This window comes from Myotis myotis, unplaced genomic scaffold (genome assembly GCF_014108235.1).
Source record: "Myotis myotis isolate mMyoMyo1 unplaced genomic scaffold, mMyoMyo1.p scaffold_m19_p_12, whole genome shotgun sequence".
NCBI classification, from domain to species: domain Eukaryota; kingdom Metazoa; phylum Chordata; class Mammalia; order Chiroptera; family Vespertilionidae; genus Myotis; species Myotis myotis.
In genome coordinates this window covers 48,381,761-48,400,904 of record NW_023416316.1, presented here as the reverse complement: position 1 = coordinate 48,400,904, position 19,144 = coordinate 48,381,761, and the positions used below count along the sequence as shown (strand labels likewise).

Below are 19,144 nucleotides of genomic sequence, written 5' to 3'. Positions count from 1 at the left end.
CTCTGGTGGACGATAAAGATAATAGGGGAGGTTGCGGAGGGAGCAAGGGATATATAAAAAACTTCTGTACCTTCCTCTCAATTTTTCTGTGAACCTAAAACTACTACAAAAAATAAAATCTCTTTTAAAAAAATACCTGTATCAATAAAAACGTACAATGAAATAATCTGGAAATGACTGATTCTTAAACACACATACCGATAAGCCAGACAAATGTAAAACAGTGAAGATGAGCTATTTTGCTGGTCATAAAATATTTATTATGGTATATTTAGGGGGCAGTGAATATAAAATTTAGGATCACAATATGAAGCAATTTCAGCCCTCTCAAAAGTCAGCCCAGTCCTCAATGCTCTACAGATGTAAAACCACTGGTGAGACTCAATGAAAGCAGTCTGACTAGTACAGAAGATGCTTTTCATAAACAGTTATAAGTAGAGCATCAGAATACTTCTTCTTTTAAGTGCAAAACCACACATTACAATGCAGCAACGATGCATTCATATTGTTCTCATTAGTCATTAGTAGTCAACTTGCATAAAACACCAGAAAAAAGCACAATGGAGCTCACAAAATGGGCTAAAAAATGAACCTGTTCTTGTAAAACACACATTGTAATGGAAGATATTAAAAATGTATTTTGCACACTACAGAAGCTGCATTCATTCCAATGATCTCAAGTGTCATTTCCTTTTCTGTAAAATCAAATTACATGAACCAGGCACAACTAATATCTGGGAGGCAGTGTGTAGCTAAAATTTCATTTAACTAATTATTCAATGATTTAAAAATTCCCATAAATCTTTTCTGTCCTGAGGTAGTTGCAAAATAAATCATAACTTGGATATCAACTAGAGCTGAGGCTTTAACTTCTACTCATTACAACTAGTTGTCACTGACAGGAACTACCTTTTGATATTTAAAAGACAGTTGAGAAATGGGCCTCTTACTACACACACAAGATGATGGCTATGTAGGAAAAGAGGATTAGCTGCTTCAGAACATGAGAGATATGGTCCACCATTGCTTCCATCCCTACCCACCCCCAACCACTTTAGATTCTTTATTGTCCAAAAAAATCACCAGGAGCAACACAGTGGAAGTAGACAGATCATCGTCCTTTGCTGTAGCCAGGGAAGAAAAGGTCAAGTAGAGTCTGCAGGATCTCATTGGGAATCATGATGTAATTCTGGCCAAGATCATGCCGGCAAGCAGGGCAAGAGAAAACTTGAGCCTTAAAGGAACGCTGTAAACAATCCTAAGGTAAGACACAACAAAACAAAAACCCAAAAAATTCACCCAATTTCATCTGGTAAAGCATGTAGAAAAGGACTCAACAATTTATGCTTTTAAATAAGAACTAGAAACTTACTGTTTAGCAACAAGAAAAACATAAAGATGAATACCAATAAAGGCCTGAATCTATACTATGAACACTAGTCTAAAGACATGGCTTTAGCTCTACCTCTAGCACAGCAATTTCAACTTCCTTTTTCATCTCACGGCACACATAAACTAATTACTAAAATTCTGCAGCATACCAAAAAAATCTACTTTTTGCCAATATGACAACAACAAAAAAAGACATTTTTTAAATTTTATTTATAGGGGGGAGAGAGGGAAGAGGTAATAGTTAAGTACCTATCCTTATTGCTCCAAAGAGACTTTTTAAAAAATAAGGTGCCTATACTTGTCTAAGGAATTCTGGTACCAAGAATTAACCAATCTGACGCAACCTTATTATGCATGTGACCAATAATATGCAAACTCTATTATATAACCTATATTATTTATGGTTGGAGACAGAGCATTCACACTGGATGGCTATTGTTGTATTGGCTATTGTTGTATTGGCTATTGGCATTTTTTTTTTATTTTGGTTGTTGTCATTTATTTTATTTGACAATCTAAGGAAAAAGAGGTCAGTGCCCCAACCAAATAGTCAGGTATTGCACTTTTTAAAAATTCTTGCAGCACACCAATTGAAAATCACTGTTCTAGCACATACTGTGAGTTAAGGTAAATGATTCAACTTTTGTATGCTCTAATTTCCTCATCCAGTAAAATGAGGGTGTTAAAGATTATGGTTCTCACTAGCCTCATCTTATAGGATGGATTTTAATCCTGTTCTTTTCTGATAGAGCACTAAAGAAAAAACACCTCAGGATTCCCCGGCTTAGAACTAATCACTTAACTTATAATGTAATGAGTGTTCCAAAAAGATTTTAAAAAGAACTATATTATACAGTTAGCCAGCTCAAGGTCAGGGACAAACTTATATGTGGAAGGTTTATTTCCATTTTACAAAAGAAATTCAAGTTTGGAACTTAGGTCTGGGCACACAACCACCAAGCAGTAGAGCAAGATTCCAACCTTGTTTTTACTATAGCTCAAATCTCCCTTTCACAACACAACATTCAACTCCTCTGGGTATGCTGCCAGATAGAATCTGTTTTAGATCTCCTTACGTACATGCAACTATTTCAGTTTTCACTAAACTATACAAAACATAAAAGGTGTAAGAAAAAAAGGCAATGCTGAAACCGGTTTGGCTCAGTGGATAGAGCGTCGGCCTGCGGACTGAAAGGTCCCAGGTTCGATTCCGGTCAAGGGCATGTACCTGGGTTGCGGGCATATCCCCAGTAGGAGATGTGCAGGAGGCAGCTGATCGATGTTTCTCTCTCATCCATGTTTCTAACTCTCTATCTCTCTCCCTTCCTCTCTGTAAAAAATCAATAAAATATATTTAAAAAAAAAAAAGAAAAAGAAAAAAAGGCAATGATACCTATTTCTCTTCTCCATTTCAACCCCTTCCTAACAATGCCAAACATGATAGAATACCTCGACTACATATATTTGATTTACTATTACTATCTAATTAAAACGCGCACTTACCACTAAGATGTAATTAAGTGCTTCTGAATTGGCAAGGTTCTATGATTATTTTGTTTTATGGAAAAATGCTTCTTCACATGGTAAAAGCAGTTTTGGAGGTTAGTGTGCCTTCTGGCCTAATAAGGGGAAACGGGAAAGGAATTCTACTTACTTTACAGACATTGTGGAGGCAATCTGTTGTTACAGGCTGGTAAACTAGCTCCTGGCAGCAGACACACATAAAGGATTGTTCCAATTTTTTCAGGAAATTCTAGATGGTACCCAAAGGGAAGAACAAATAGGTTAGCATTTCATAACATATTAATAAAATTCAAAATGATTTTTTTAAAGTGTCTTGGTTACATTTAATGGTTTTATAGTTAAGAAAAAAATCAAGTAGTGATTGCAATGATTAGCAAACATGCCACAGAAACAGGAAAAAACCCATTTCGTAAGACAATACACATTAGTTTTAAATCTCAGGATTGGGTTGGAAAGGTTGCAAAGTCAAATATATAACATTAAAATATAAATGCCGCCCACCCAAACCTCATGTTCCAGAGAATATTATTTTTCACTGTTAAAAAATATTATGGCTCATGGACACAGAGAACAGTGTGGTGACTGCAGGGATGGGAGGCTGGGGGTGGTGGAGGTGGAAGAGGGTATATGGGGGATAAGTGGCAATGTAAATAAACAACACAACAAAATAAAGAAAAAAAAATCACAGCTTGTCTCAAGATCATTATATACATTTTTCAAAAAGCTATATGGTATTCCAGTATATAAAAATGCATTATTTATTCAATCTTTTGCTACAAAACTTGAATATTTAAGCTTAAAAACAAAAGCAGTGAGTAATAATACTCTATAATATCTAAGACCCCAAAGAATCAACATATTTTCCTGGGACTATCTTCTGTAATGTTTTGCCTCAACCCCCAAATCCCATATTTCCCTCATGCTAATGTTTACTCAAATTGGGACTAAATTATAAACATCCAATGGGTGTTCTATACTCTTCAAACCATTACTTGTTCCATTCTACTCAAACTTTTTTTTTCTTTTAAACTAGGATAAGCAGTTTGTTGAATAGTCACAAGGATAATTCTCCATTCAGTTAATTTTAGTAGACAGGGAGTATATTTTATGTTATTGTAATAGAAAAGTAATATTTACAAGAATTTCAAGTAAAAATAAAAAATCAAAGATCCCAAAGTGTAAGACAAATACCATATGATCTCACTTACATGTGGAATCTAAACAAACAAACCTAACCTCATAAATATAGAGGACAAATTAGTGGCTGCCAGGGGTGAGGTTGGGGGTAAGCCAAATGGGTGAAGAGAGTCAAAAGGTACAAACTTCTAGGTATAAAATAAATAACTCCTGGTGATGTGATATGCAGCATAGTGACTATAAGTTAATAATACTATATTGCATAGTTCAAAGTTACTAAAAAAATAAATCTTAGAAGTTCTCATCACAAGAAAAAAAACTTTTGTAACTATGTATGGAGACAGTTGTTAACTAGACTTACTGTGGTGATTACTTTGCAATACATACAAATACCAAGTCATTGTTATATACAATGAAACTAATAAAATGTTTTATGTCAATTATGCCTCAAAAAAATCAGATGCAATTTCAAAGTTATGTCTTAATACTAACTTACTTATGAACATGGATTATGAACGTCAAGTGAATTACCCACAAAGTATTATGGAATACATTAAAAGAATATACCAGTTCGGGGAGCTGTGGAAAAAACTATAAATTTAGTACCAGGTACCCTTTCCCTGACAAATGCCTTTTTTTAAAGACTGATATTTCCCTGGTACCTCCAGGGTGCCTATAATATGTACTAGAGGTATTTTGAATTGATACAACGTGCTAGGCACTCATTTACATGGCAGTGATAAAAAGGTCAATTCTCTATGCTCACAAAACTTTATATTCTTTTAGGAGAGCAAAATAAAAAAATAAATAAATGAAATTTCAGATAGTAATAACCGAGGAAACAAAGCAAATTAAAGCAACAGAGTAAAGGGTGGCTACTTTAGAAAGTGTAGTCAGCAAAGACATCTCTGAGGAGTGTAATACTATTGCAGAGACAGAATATGAAGGAGCCACAGGAAGATGTAGAGGAGAGAATTTCAGCATGTAAAGGTCTAGTAGCCAGAATGGGCTGGGTGTGTTAAATGACAGACATCAGTGTAGCCAAAGCAAGTTGGGCCTGAGAGAGTAGCAAGAGGAGACTGCAGAAGTAGGTAGAGATGACAGGTCATGTAGGACCTTGGGAAGGTGTTTGGATATAAATGTATATATTATATGTACATTTATTTAAAAGTCACCATGGCGCCCTAACCGGTTTGGCTCAGTGGATAGAGCGTTGGCCTGTGGACTGAGGGGTCCCGGGTTCGATTCTGGTCAAGGGCATGTACCTTGGTTGCGAGCACATCCCCAGTGGGGGGCGAGCAGGAGGCAGCTGATCGATCTCTCTCATCGATGTTTCTAACTCTCTATCCCTCTCCCTTCTTCTCTGTAAAAAAATCAATAAAATAGTCCTGGCTGGTTTGGCTCAGTGGATAGAGCATCAGCCTGCGGACTGAAGGGTCCCGGGTTCGATTCTGGCCAAGGGCATGTACCTTGGTTGCGGGCACATCCCCAGTAAGAGGTGTGCAGGAGGCAGCTGATTGATGTTTCTCTCTCATCGATGTTTCTAACTCTCTATCCCTCTCCCTTCCTCTCTGTAAAAAAATAAAAAAAAAAAATAAAAAAAAAAATCAATAAAATATATAAAAAAAAAAAAAAGTCACCATGGCCAACACCTGATTTTTCCAGCTTAATAAATGTGTTTCTGGATTATCGGAAGAAAATGGGCATGCAACCTGCCCAGGGCAATCAATCAATAACAGTACATAAATGTCCAAAGTAATCACTAGAAGCTACATCGCAATCATCTGACCCAAGCAAGTAAAATCCTACCACAAGAAGGCAGAATGGTTAGAAGCCAGTGGTCCTGGATTGCGAGAGGGATATCTGACTGCCAGTTTAGGCCCGATCCCACAGGGGTCCCAGATTGGAGAGGGTGCAGGCCGGGCTAACATCCCCCTCCCCTGCCATGCACGAATTTTGTGCACCAGACCTCTTGTAAAGTATATAAATGTCTAATCACTATGTTGTACACCTGACACTAATATAATATTGTATGTCAACTATACTTAAAAATAAAGTTGAAAAATAAATTAAAGGCATGTAATTATAATTTTTAAAAAATCTTTACATACTGGTCCTTCCACAAGATATGCAAGCACTTCATCCCATAGCTTCTGGTTTTGATGATCTTCTCTGATTAGATGCTGTTGTTCAGGGGTTAGTTGGAAAGCCTCAACTGCTTCTGCTGAATCTGCTTTGAACACCTTGGAGGTACTTTCACAAGCATCTAGATTAATTTAGAAATATATCAGTAGACTTCTAAGTGGTTCTAAGCAGAACTATGAAACATTAGTTAACTGGCACCAGTAAAGTTTAGCACAAAGATAACCTGCATAAAGCAGCTTCTAACTTCCCCTGGAGTGTAGGATACTGTATTTGCTGCTGTTTTGGTTGTGACACTACCAAAATATAATAAAAGTACCCCCCACTGCTCTGCCACCACCCCTCTTCACTTTGCTTTTAATTTCTTACAAGTTTCTCAATTTAGTCTCTTAATGTTTCTCTTTATTAGAAACTGTATTAGGATCTATTTTCTGTAATCATTACCTACCATCATCTGGAGCTGGCCTTTTTGAGGTTTCCCCTGCCTTCTTTGACTGTCCTTTAGTCTTCTTCCCTTCCTTATCCGAAGGGTAACCTACTGGATACTGATGGGGGGAAAAAGTACAATGTAGACTTAAGCTTCACAGAGAAGGGGAATTCTAGGTCCTGGTGAGAAATTTAAAAAGGGAGAGAGGAGGAGTCTATACTTTCCCTAACTGAACAACTTTATATAAAGGAAACAGACATTTAAAAGAAACAAAATTAAAGGACAGAAGACATTAAAATCCCCAATTCAGTGTAAAACCATGTAGTTTTGATTGTTAAGAAATTCCATTTGATAATACAGTGATCTTAGTTTCAGATCCAAAATAGGAGAGATAAGTTTATAGGAGCTGTGACTAGGTGGCTTGAAAATTTTGAGGAAGAAAGAAAAGTGGAATCTTGATATGAAGATATGTGAAGATCAACCGCAGAGCACAATAGATGGTACTCACATAGATGGGATTACACTAAATTGTGGGGCCAATCTAAAAAACAAAACAAAAATCCACCAAAACATTAAGGGCCAAATTTCTTCTCTCAAAATTAGGGAAGAGGGAATAAAAGCCTTTAGAAGACTTCATACCACTAAATCATTGAATTCTTTATCAGCCAAAGATCAAACTTTAAGAAATAAATTCTACCTATTATGCTTGTATTTTACTGGCTGTTTTTTGTTTGTTTGGGACATGCTTTGTGATAACACTCATGTTTAAAGCTCAATATGTTTCAAGCCTCATCAATGATACATTAACTCATCATAGTAGATAGGCTTATATGCTTCCACTCACAGTTTCATGTCTAAACTATTTAAAACATTCTTTGATGAACAATGGATCTGAGAAAGTCTTTTAAAAATACAAAAGATTTTTTTAAATATCAGTTACAAAAAGAATTAGAGTTGACCCTTGAACAGCCCAAGTTTGGTTTGTGTGGGGGCTCAATTATATGTAAATTCTTTTCAATAAATATACTGGAAAATTTTTGGAGATTTTATTACACAAATTGTTTTATCTCTAAATAGATATAAATTTCCTTTTCACATTATCTTTTTATGTTTCATCTCTACTGTTAGTAACACATATTATCTTGTATCATGTAAGACAGTGGTTCTCAACCTTCCTAATGCTGTGACCCTTTAATACAGTTCCTCATGTTGTGACCCCCAACCATAAAATTGTTTTCGTTGTTACTTCATAACTGTAATTTTGCTACTGTTATGAGCCGTAATGTAAATATCTGATATGCAGGATGTATTTAGGAGACCCCTGTGAAAGGGTCATTCAACCCCCAAAGGGGTCGTGACACAGAGGTTGAGAACCACTGATATAAGACAATACTGTTGTAGGTACTGACAGATAATTCATCTTATAAACAGATGATGTAAATCTATAGTAACATTAAATACAGTATTGTAAATGTATTTTCTCTTCTTCAGATTTTTCTTAACATTTTCTTTTTTCTAGTTTAATATAGTATACTAGAGTCCCGATGCACGAAAGTCATGCAAGGGGCTTGGCCCTTGCAGCCCTGGCTTTGTCCAGAAGATCACCTGGATGGTCGTTCGGCTGTTTGGCTGTCCAGTCTAATTAGCATATTATGCTTTTATTATTATAGATAATACATATAACAAATAAAATATGTGCTAATAGTCTAAGTCAGTGGTCGGCAAACTCATAAGTCAACAGAGCCAAATATCAACAGTACAACGATTGAAATTTCTTTTGAGAGCCAAATTTTTTAAACTTAAACTATATAGGTAGGCACATTGTTATTAACTTAATTAGGGTACTCCTAAGCTGGTCTTTGCTAAAAACGTCCTCTATCTGACTGAGGTACGTTCGCTGAGGTCGACTCTTTCCAACTCTCCCATCCACACTCGTCTTGTATACTTATTTCATCTATCTCCATTCATTCATCGTCTCTATGTGTCCAAACCATCTCAACATACCTTTCTCAATCCTCGACACTACATCTTCTTTCACTCCACAACGTTCCCTGTACGTGCGTGCCCGCACATGGTATTTTGTCGAAGAGCCACACTCAAGGGGCCAAAGAGCTGCATGTGGCTCGCAAGCCACGGTTTGCCGATCACTGGCCTATGTTATCGGTAAGGCTTCAAGTCAATTCCCTCATACTTCAAGTCAATTCCAGTAAGGCTTCTGGTCAACAGTAGGTTATTAGTACTTAAGTTTTTGTGGAATCAAATGTTATACATGGCTTTTTGACTGAGCAGGGGTTGATGCCCCTAACCCTTATATTGTTCAAGGGTCAACTGTATATTGGCAATTATTTTAGCAGCTGATGAGTCTCACTTAAATAATCAATTCTATGATTTTAAAAACAAAAACAGATAGACTTGCACTAAAAGACACACACTCACCTGCCTGGGTGGTCAGACACTTGCCCATAGTTCAGCCCCTACACATGCAGTGTGGGCAGAGCCAGGGAAAATGTCTTTACGGAAAGCACAACAATGGGGAATGATGGCGGATGAACTCAAACCATGCTCTGAAGTCAGTGTCAGGGACAAAGTCTAGGCAGTGCAGGGGGAATGTAGCCATATCATCCACTATGCACACAAAACCAACGAAGTCTTATATGAGTTAACAGCTGACATGGGCAAAAGGGAAAAAAAAGACATAACACTAAAGGTCGTGACAGGGCAGGGAAGCAGCTTTGAGGGGGAAGAGAGAAAAGGGGTGAGGAAAAGTGAGAAGGGTAGGAAGCAGACCACTCTAACAAGCCACCTCCCCCTTTCCCTTACCAGACACACCCCTGTGCCATCTAGGATACACATCCCTTCTCAAGGCTTCCTATACTTAAAGTTTATGTATCCCTTTCCCTCATACTTCAAGTCAATTCCATTTTGAATTGGAAATATTTTACTTTTCACTGACCAGCCCAACTTTTCCCAAGCACAGTTCTTGGTCTGAGGGCAGTTTGAATCTAGGATGCTACCTTTTACTGCTTTTCCTTCTGTATACTTGCATGATCTCATTCTTACATCTTACCATCCACTGATCAACTGCTGTGGGTTATATCCAGTGTTAAGGTATGTCTATAGTAGAGGTGTCCATTTTTATGACTATACAAGTAGCCTAGACAAATGTAACCTAACCTGTAAACGTAGGCATAATCTCCTTGACCGTTCTATTCCTTCTGAGGTCCAAGGAGCAGGTTCATCATCATCTCTTCTTAAAAGATAACGCCAAACCAAGAATCCATGGCTTGTTGATTTCTCTGGCCAGTATTTCACCACCTAAATCATAATATTTCAGTACTAGTTTGAGATTTAAAGTGTAAACTTATTCATATTGTCATCCTATTAGTGATTTAAACTAGCCAAAACTAAATGCAACTTCAAAAGGTACTTCTTTTGCTGTAGTAGCAAATAAATATTCAAATTATTATTTTGACCTTATTTAGTTCCTATATAAGTATAGATTGCTATAAATTTGAAATACTAACAAGATTATGCTCATTAATAGAATTTTGCATAATGGTAAATAGAAATGGTGACAGTAAATGCCTCTATTGTTTAAATAAAGAATACAACCTATTTAAAAATTATACTGTGCTGCTTGAAAATCGATTACAATTAAACTCATTCTGAGAGCTACATAAGAATCAAGATCTACAACGGCCAAGTTATTTAAATGGTTTTATCATAGAGAATATACTTATAAAAAGCTTAACCCCAAATATAACTCTGCCCTTATGGTCTTGAAATTAGTCTTAAAAGAAAAGTATCAAAATTAACGTCACTTTGTGTATCTGCTATATATCCAGAAAAAGTAGAAATACCAACTAAGATAGTCTACTGTTTCCTCCAGCCCACCCACAGCAGAGTAGTTCCCTGTGGTAACTGTCCTAAAAGCCCAGGAAGAATGACTAACAAGAGGTCATGCCAGATAGAGCACCTTATAAATGCCATCATATCTGTTGCCTTCTTCAGGAGCATATTTGCTGATCTTCCTCCCTTTAAAACTGCGTATCACTCTGACTGGCTTACCAGCTCTCCAATTCCGAGATTCTGCTCCAACTTTATCATCCAATGGAGCATCACAGTTTAGGGCCAATGCCCTAAAAAATAAAGCAAAGTCTTTATACCAAGTAATCTTTCTCCAAGTATATAATCACATCAGTAGCTCAATTAAAAGGTGAATTATGCCTTACCTGATGGTTAAGATTCTATGATTCTTTCCATATTATTCCAGATAATAGGATTATGCTTTCCCCCACCAGCAGAGAAGACAAATCAGTTTTCTGATGTCATCCCCAAGCCAGGGGATTGGTTCTCAGATAGCCTGTAGGGTTCTTCTGAAAGTAATAACATCTGTGCCACGTATAATAGAAAACAACTAGAAATACATGGAATTTTCTTTAAATAACGTTTGTTGAGGGAAGGGAAAAGTTGGAAAACTAAAGCAAGTGATTGTTGTAATAGTTATTTTTGATATGGGAGTGAAGTAAATCGCTGAAATAATGTAGAAAGAAACCCAGAAAAATACATTTGTCAGCAAGGTACAAATGACCTCTCTAGCTCCACTTTCCAGACAACAGAGATTCCTTAAAGTTTAGAAAATATTAAGAACAAGTTCAATACGAAATATCCTTTAAAAACCTCCAGTAAAAAGATACGTTTAAATAAAACTGAAGCATTCAAATGTCTGTGCTAACTCATGATAATAAAGACGTCTGGCTGCTCAAGATCAGTGCATTTTACTGATGACAAATGAACAAGCAGGAACACTAAGCTGGAAGCAGCACCTGATTTAGCTTAAGCTTCCTAAGTATGCGTACTCCGTAATAATTAATCAGTAAGGTTACTAAATGTTAATCTTTCTTGGGAGAACTTAGTCCTGCCAAAAAAAGACCAAACTAGAATCTACATAAAATTAGTATTTTCTCTCTCTAAGGCACCTACTTTCTAACTTAGGTGAAAAGAAACCACTGAGAACACATCAGGTCAAAAATACATACACATAGCCTGACTGGCGTGGCTCAGTGGTAGAGAGTCAACTTATAAACCAGGTCACACATGGTTCAATTCCCAGGTGAGGCCCAGGCCCAGGCTGTGGGTTCTCTCTCATCATTAATGTTTCTATATCTCTCTCCTTCCCCATTCCTCTCTGAAATCAATATGCTAAATATATATGTATAAATATACATATATAAATATATACATATTTTTATATACAGTGGGGCCTTGACTTACGAGTTTAATTCATTCCGTGACAAAGCTCATAACTCAAATTACTCGTATGTCAAATCAAAAAGTGAACAAGTGAGACACGTGTTCTGGGCTGATGTTGTGGCGTTCGCTGCGCCAACTAGAGGTGGGGTATCTGAAGCTGGCTCGTAACCCGAATTTTAGCTCGCAAAAAATCGGCCGAGAGACGGCTCGTATCTCGAAAAACTCGTTAGTCGGGACACTCCTAAGTCAAGGCCCCACTGTATTAAAAAAATACATACACATACAATCTGGTGGTACAAAATACATGTTCAGCGTACAGTTCTCTTTATGCAGGCTCAAAAAATAGGTCTGAAGACTAAATGACAATCTACTAAAATAGCATTTTAAAAAAAATGTATCTTCATTGTTGAAAGTATTACAGATGTCCTCTTTGTTTTTTTCTACTAAAATATATCTTGAATAAAAAAACTAAAACAGTATCTTGATCATAGTTATACTGTTAAAGTAAATGAACTTAAGAAAGTGTTTCTTAAACAAACAAAAACCACTTTTATAGATATGGCCAGAGTTAAAGCTTATTATCTTTTTTATCTTAAAGGGAGATACATTTCCTCTGGGAGGTAGAGGAAAAAACACAGGCAACAACTCTAGGTATAGTATTACATCTTTATGGACTATCTACCTCAATACATACTTCATCTTCTTAAAGAGCTAACATAAAGATAACTACTATCTTCATGTTAATGAGTGCAATGCTTTGGTGCTCACAGGTTCCTTGAGTCATCATGACTGCCACCACTAGCTGGCATTAATTCACTTCTAGCTTCACTTAAGTGCCAGGCTGTTCAAGTTATTGAAAAGAATCCAAGACGATGAAACTAGCTAAAACAAGGCTCTTCCATTACTCTATCCACAGCTCAATTGGTTGTCTCTAACTAACCTGGCAAAGGATGGCCTGGTTACCTTGCTATCCCTATCCTTTCAGTTTCATAAAGAGCAAGAGTTTAGAAGAAATAGGAACAAACTTCTGAAAAGCAGGTATCAAACTACCTCTTAGCAGAGAAACAAAAATGAATTGGACTATATACTAGTCAGGGAAGAGTATACTGTAGGTCAGAGCTAAGGGCCTTTTACCTAGTTTTCATGCTCACAAAACATACAGGTACCTTTGCCTAAGAGGTCTTTACAATGAATCACAAGGCGTATTCAGAGCTTAATGTATAAATTAACTGAATGGATAGTAGAGTTTCTATGATATATCAATCCTAAAGTGTTTTGAGCTCATATTTCATTTTCACTATCTTCCTTTTAAAACATTTTTACTACTTGTCAATCATTTGGTAACAAGATTATAAACATGGTAAAGAGGGTATACTTATTAGATTCTTCAAAAGCTTAAAAGAATCTACTGTGTACATACATTTCAAGTGCAGGTAGTTATGAAAGAAATCTCATTCAAACAAAATAATCTATCATTACAGGGAAAAATATAATTTTCAGATCTGACAACCTGGAATAGCCTTTTTCAAATCTGAGATACATTTTCATTGACAAAAACACATCAAATCTAACTACTTTTAAGATCACTCCCCCTAAAGAGCTGCTATATTGCTAGAAGACTAGCTAGGGACTGGATTCCTGCATCAGGAATGTTTCACCAGCAAATCTGATCTGTCTCCTCTGCTGGTTCAGTAAAATAATCCTACTGCCAGAAATAATATAGAAGGAAGACATGAAAATAGAATCTATATAACCTGGTATGCAACAAAGTCTTGAAATCATACTGGTATATTCTTTACTGCACACAGTAATCAGAAATTATGGGTATACTATATAAAACCAAGTGATTTAGACTCAAGAAAGTGAAAAATACTCACTTTTACTTAACAACCCACAAAATACCCTTATTAATATAATATGAAAAATTTAAACTTTATGATGACAAATTATCAGCATGACAAGTTATAATGTAGCTGTTGCTGTATCATGGTTTGGGTTACTAAATTTATTATTACTCATATTAGCATGCACTTATGAAAGAAAACATTTTGAAGTTATACATTTTCTGTTCCCATGGAAGCTAGAATGTCATTAGTATTTCTATAAAATCAAGGACAACATAAGGTGGCTTTTTTGTAATACCTTACAAGCATTTAGATTAAAAAGATCACTTTTGTCACTAAATAAACATTCTCCTAATATTTAAAGAATCTTATTATAAATCCTAAAAACACCCTGAGTGTAATTCTGATTAAGCTATATGATGTGTTACTTAAGTGCATAAGTGTGGCTCTCTGTCCCACATTAGTGTCTCTTCTAAAAAGAACTTAGTCACTTTAAATGTGTGTGTGTGGGGGGGGAAAGCGCAAGATAAATCTGTGGCCCTTGCCCTACCCGGTTTGGCTCAGTGGATAGAGCGTTGGCCTGCGACTGAAGGGTCCCAGGTTTGATTCCGGTCAAGGGCATGTACCTGGGTTGCGGGCACATCCCTAGCAGGGAGTGTGCAGGAGGCAGCTGATCGATGTTTCTCTCTCATCAATGTTTCTAACTCTCTATCCCTCACCCTTCCTCTCTGTAAAAAAATCAATAAAATATATTTAAAAGAAAAAAATCTGTGGCCCTGGCCAGTGTGGCTCAGTTGGTTGGGTGTGGACTCATGCACCAAAGGGCTGCGGGCTTGATCCCAGGTAGGGGGCATGCAGACAGCATCGATGTTTCTGTCTCTCCCTCTCTAAAAATTAACTTAAAAAGCTTAAAAAAAAAGAAAGATAAATCTGTGTTCAGTAGAAAACAACTCTGACCTGTGGGGTAGTAGATAAGCCACCTTGTCCTCGATTTTACTTAAGTTATATAGGCTTCTTTCTTTCAAAGGATTCAACATGTTTTCAAATGCAAAGTACAGCTATTAAAATTAGAAAATATGTCATTTTAAAAATAATAATTTGAAGAAATAAGTTAGGATTTGAGAACAAGTATATAATTAGGTAATGGGATTTTAATTTTAGATCTTTAACTTTCAATGTACGATTCTCCACTATAGTCTAAGTTATAAATTATAGTACTATAATCAAACATTTATACAAAGCCCATATTCTAAACAGTCTTTACAAACTCTAAAGAGTACCTGTTCATGTTTGTTAATGTCTGATCAGCCGATGGTGAACCAATTCTTTTATTACCAGCCAGGTTTTTACCACCACTCCCAGTGTATGTGAATTCATCACCTCGGTCCTGTAGAAGAAGATTACTTCATCATTAAGACACCTAAACCCAAGTATAATTTCATCAATTCTCATTTCAAAGTCAGAACACTGGTTAGGATGTTGTAAATTGACATGGTCTCCCAAGGTATCTACCAAAATAAGCCCCAATTCAAATGCAATCTTATGTATAGCATACTTTTAAGTATATACTTAATCTAAAAATCTCTTTTTAAAGTTACACATCTCCAAACAGGGCGATTCTCATAATATATATATATATATATATATATATATATATATATATATATATAATCAAATAATCTATAGAATGTTACAAAATTAGCTCTTATTGGTTGGGAATATTATTTCATTTAACTTAGTGTTGTTAAAATAAACTTATCAATATTAGCTTGGAGTACCATTTTAAAAATTCTCCACAACACATTTATTACGTATTTATTATTTATTATACTAGAGGCCCAGTGCATGCAATTTGTGCAGTGTGTGTGTGTGTGTGTGTGTGTGTGTCCCAGCCTGGCCTGCGCCCCCTCACAGTCCAGGAGCCCTTGGAGGATGTCCGACTGCTGGCTTAGGCCCACTACCCACGGGCCTAAGCCGTCAGTCAGACATCCTTAGGGCTGCTGCAGAGGTGGGAGAGGCTCCTGCCACTGCCACTGTGCTCACCAGCCGTGAGCGGTGCTCCCCCTGTGGGAGCGCACTGACCACCAGGGGGCAGCTCCTGCATTGAGCATCTGCACCCTGGTGGTCAGTGCATGTCATTGAGACTGGCTGTTCTGCTGTTCAGTCGATTTGCATATTAGCCCTTTATTATATAGAAGGAGGATATTTATGTATTTATTACTTCTGTAGATATGATTTGCCTACAATAAAAGATCAAAAGATTGGAAATGCTTACAAAATATAACATCTCCAGAGACATCTTAGTTGGCAATCTCTAAGCCTAAATAAATTATTCTTTGCATTATTTAATAAACTTAGAATCAATGGCATAAGACACTTCTTTAGCACTTTTTCTCCACAAATGTTTAATGTTTAACTAGTAAATATATTCAAAACATGGGAAAACAGGAAGTGATAACATCCATCTAACTTTAACTGGGTACTCATTTTTAGTTTTACAATTACAGGTTTATATGTTTCATATATTTAAGATAAGCTCTGATCCAAATCACAGAACTGTCTGCATCCTTATTATATGCCCAGGACTACATAAATTACTTCATTCAAAAATCAATACTTTCTGACATAAAATTATGCTATTATTTTTTCTATTTTACACCTGGAGAAACTGAAGTTTAGTGGAGTTAAATAATTTGGCCAAGGTCTCACACACAAAGGTCAGAGCCCAGATCAAAAAAACTTACTAATTGCTAAAAACATATGTTGAAGAGATTCCACTTTAGTTGGTTTGTTTTCTTACAGAGTCTTAAAAAAAAACACAAAAAACTTAAGTGCTGATTTTAATAAGCTATATAACGTTCTTTATATTTCTAAAAAATACTTAAAGATATAACTTCAAAATATGCATGTCAACTACCATACAACCCAGCAACTGTACTTCTGAGCATTTATCCCAGAGAACTGGAGACTTAATCAGCAAAACAACAACAAAAACCGTACACAAATGTTAGAGTTTTATTCATTATAAATGACCCAGATGTTTTTCTAGAGGTGAATGGTTTAAACAAACTGTGGCACACCTGTATCATGGACTACTACTCAGCAATAAAAAGAAAGAACTATTGATACATGCCATAGTTTGAGAATTATGCTGAGCAAAAAAAAAGCCATTTCCAAAGGTTACGTACTACATGATTCCACTTATAAAGATTTTGAAGTGAAAAAATTTTAGAAATGAAGAACAGATTAGTGGATATCAGGGTTTGGGGGAACAGATCTAGTATGTGTGTCTATAAAAGGGCAACAAGAAGGATACTTGTGGTAAGGAAAATAATGTTGTATTCTGAATGTATCATGCCAATATCCTGGCTGTGACATTGTTTTATAATTTTGTAAAATGTGCCATTGAGGGAAAATGGGTAAAGAGCACAAAGATATTTATACTATTTCTAATGCTACATGTCAATCTACAGTTATCCCAAAATCACAAGTTTAATTTAAAAAATGAGATCTACAAGGAATGTATTTTCACTGTAATAACCAGTTAACTATATATGGTAACTGATTATATATCAAAACAATACAAAGATTAAACAGTGTAAATTAATTTACCTTGTAACCTGTATAAAACTTCAACATAAATATTACATTAAAAAGAGGTAGGATTTGATATACTCTAGACATAACTTCTGTATTTTACTGAATGATCAAAACAGATTCTAAATAAAGTACAAGGTTGTATCATGACTTACTACTTCATCTGCAAATCCACCAGCCAGGACAAGAGAATAAGCTCCATCATTACTTCGACCATGAATTCCACCAACATGGGGCCTATGTACACCTGCTTCACTCACCTATAAAATAAACAGAGTCTCAAAATACCTTTGAACAGTTAATTAACTGTTACATTTACAAAATGCTTTCACATATACCTTTTGATCCAAAAAGCCTCCAATTAAGAACTGCATTGTCACCTAGAGTTCTACTTTTTGCTCAATGATTCCTAAAAGTGCTCAAGCTTAGAATTCTGAGTTTCAAAATAATCATTAGGTAATCTTTTTTTGTCTATTGCTAATAATAGCTCAACTCGGGTAAACAAGAATTTTCTATCAGTGCTACAGATCTCTTCCCTTATTTTTCATTTTTGATTATGCCACTGTTCCCTAGCCATGTCAGAAAGACAGAGATCATTTTAGCCTCAATCTTCTCCATTTTTTTTTTTTAATATATTTTATTGATTTTCCACAGAGAGGAAGGGAGAGAGATAGAGAGTCAGAAACATCGATGAGAGAGAAACATCGATCAGCTGCTTCCTGCACATCTCCCACTGGGGACATGCCCGCAACCCAGGTACATGCCCTTGACCGGAACTGAACCTGGGACCTTTCAGTCCGCAGGCCGATGCTCTATCCACTGAGCCAAACTGGTTTCGGCAATCTTCTCCATTATTGTTCAAACCCATTTATTTGGTCACAAATACTGCTGACTTGATCTCCCAAATCTTTTTCTCCTTTCATAGTTATATTAGTTTGAGTCGTTAATGCTTAAACTAGACCCTGTTTCACGGCCTCCAGTTTTGTTCCTTCAAACCCATTCTACCCACCACAAACAGAATGATCCTTTTAAGAAGAAACCTGCTTTTAATTTTCAGCTGCTTAAAATATATTAAATGGTCTGATAGTCTATAGAGCCCAAGTTAAGCATTACACATTGTCCTCTCTCAATCTGACTCCTATCTCCTTATCTCCAGCTTCTCCTTCATGGAGCCTCTGTGTTTGAACCAAAACTACTCAATGTTATTCAAACATGCTACCCATTTTCTTAGTTTACTCATGCTATTCTACTTCTTCAAAAGCCTACTATTTTTTCCATTTACATTCACATCTGTCTCACTAAACCGAGTCACGTCTTTGTGTATTTCAAACTCCCTCAGAGAAGCACTATAATTCATCTGCTTAACATACAATTGTTCTTAGCAGAGGAAAAGGAGCTAAAATCCATGCCTGAATACTGGGCTAGGGAAAGAGGCACATACCAGCCATGAGAAGCTGGTATGGGCAACAGAACTTGGATTTAGTCCTTGGAAATACCAGGTACTTCAGAAGATAGGACCACCTGATTCCCAACCTCACCAACCCTGAAGAAAATACATCTATTCTGAATCTTCCCCAATTTCCTAAATGGCAAATTCATCCTTTTAGTTGCTCAGACCAACAACCTCAAAATCATCTTAGACCAGCCGTGGGCAAACTATGGCCCGCGATCCGGCCCATTTGAAATGGATAAAACTAAAAAAAAAAAAAAAAAAGGCCGTATCCTTTAATGTAATGATGTTTACTTTGAATTTATATTAGTTCACACAAACACTCCATCCATGCTTTTGTTCCGGCCCTCCGGTACAGTTTAAGAACCCATTGTGGCC

General features: G+C 36.3%; 1 protein-coding gene across 7 annotated transcripts in view; it reads right to left on the bottom strand.

Moving 5' to 3' along the window:
- Positions 1 to 235: 235 nt before the first annotated feature.
- UHRF2 (ubiquitin like with PHD and ring finger domains 2) overlaps positions 236 to 19,144 on the bottom strand; it is a 65,359-nt gene continuing 46,450 nt past the window's right edge. For 3 of the 7 annotated variants that reach the window (XM_036331112.1, XM_036331114.1, XM_036331113.1), the window contains 8 exons: positions 17,472 to 17,576; positions 15,000 to 15,106; positions 10,599 to 10,761; positions 9,797 to 9,937; positions 6,644 to 6,740; positions 6,165 to 6,319; positions 3,047 to 3,145; positions 236 to 1,258 (listed from right to left, as the gene is read on the bottom strand). In XM_036331112.1, coding sequence (XP_036187005.1) covers positions 1,112 to 1,258; positions 3,047 to 3,145; positions 6,165 to 6,319; positions 6,644 to 6,740; positions 9,797 to 9,937; positions 10,599 to 10,761; positions 15,000 to 15,106; positions 17,472 to 17,576 — 1,014 coding nt within the window. In that variant the 3' untranslated portion in view covers positions 236 to 1,111. Of the gene's footprint in view, positions 1,259 to 3,046; positions 3,146 to 6,164; positions 6,320 to 6,643; positions 6,802 to 9,058; positions 9,248 to 9,796; positions 9,938 to 10,598; positions 10,762 to 14,999; positions 15,107 to 17,471; positions 17,577 to 19,144 lie in introns of those variants that run through there. The other 4 variants (XM_036331115.1, XR_004971306.1, XR_004971305.1 and 1 more) reach the window with 4 other exon arrangements.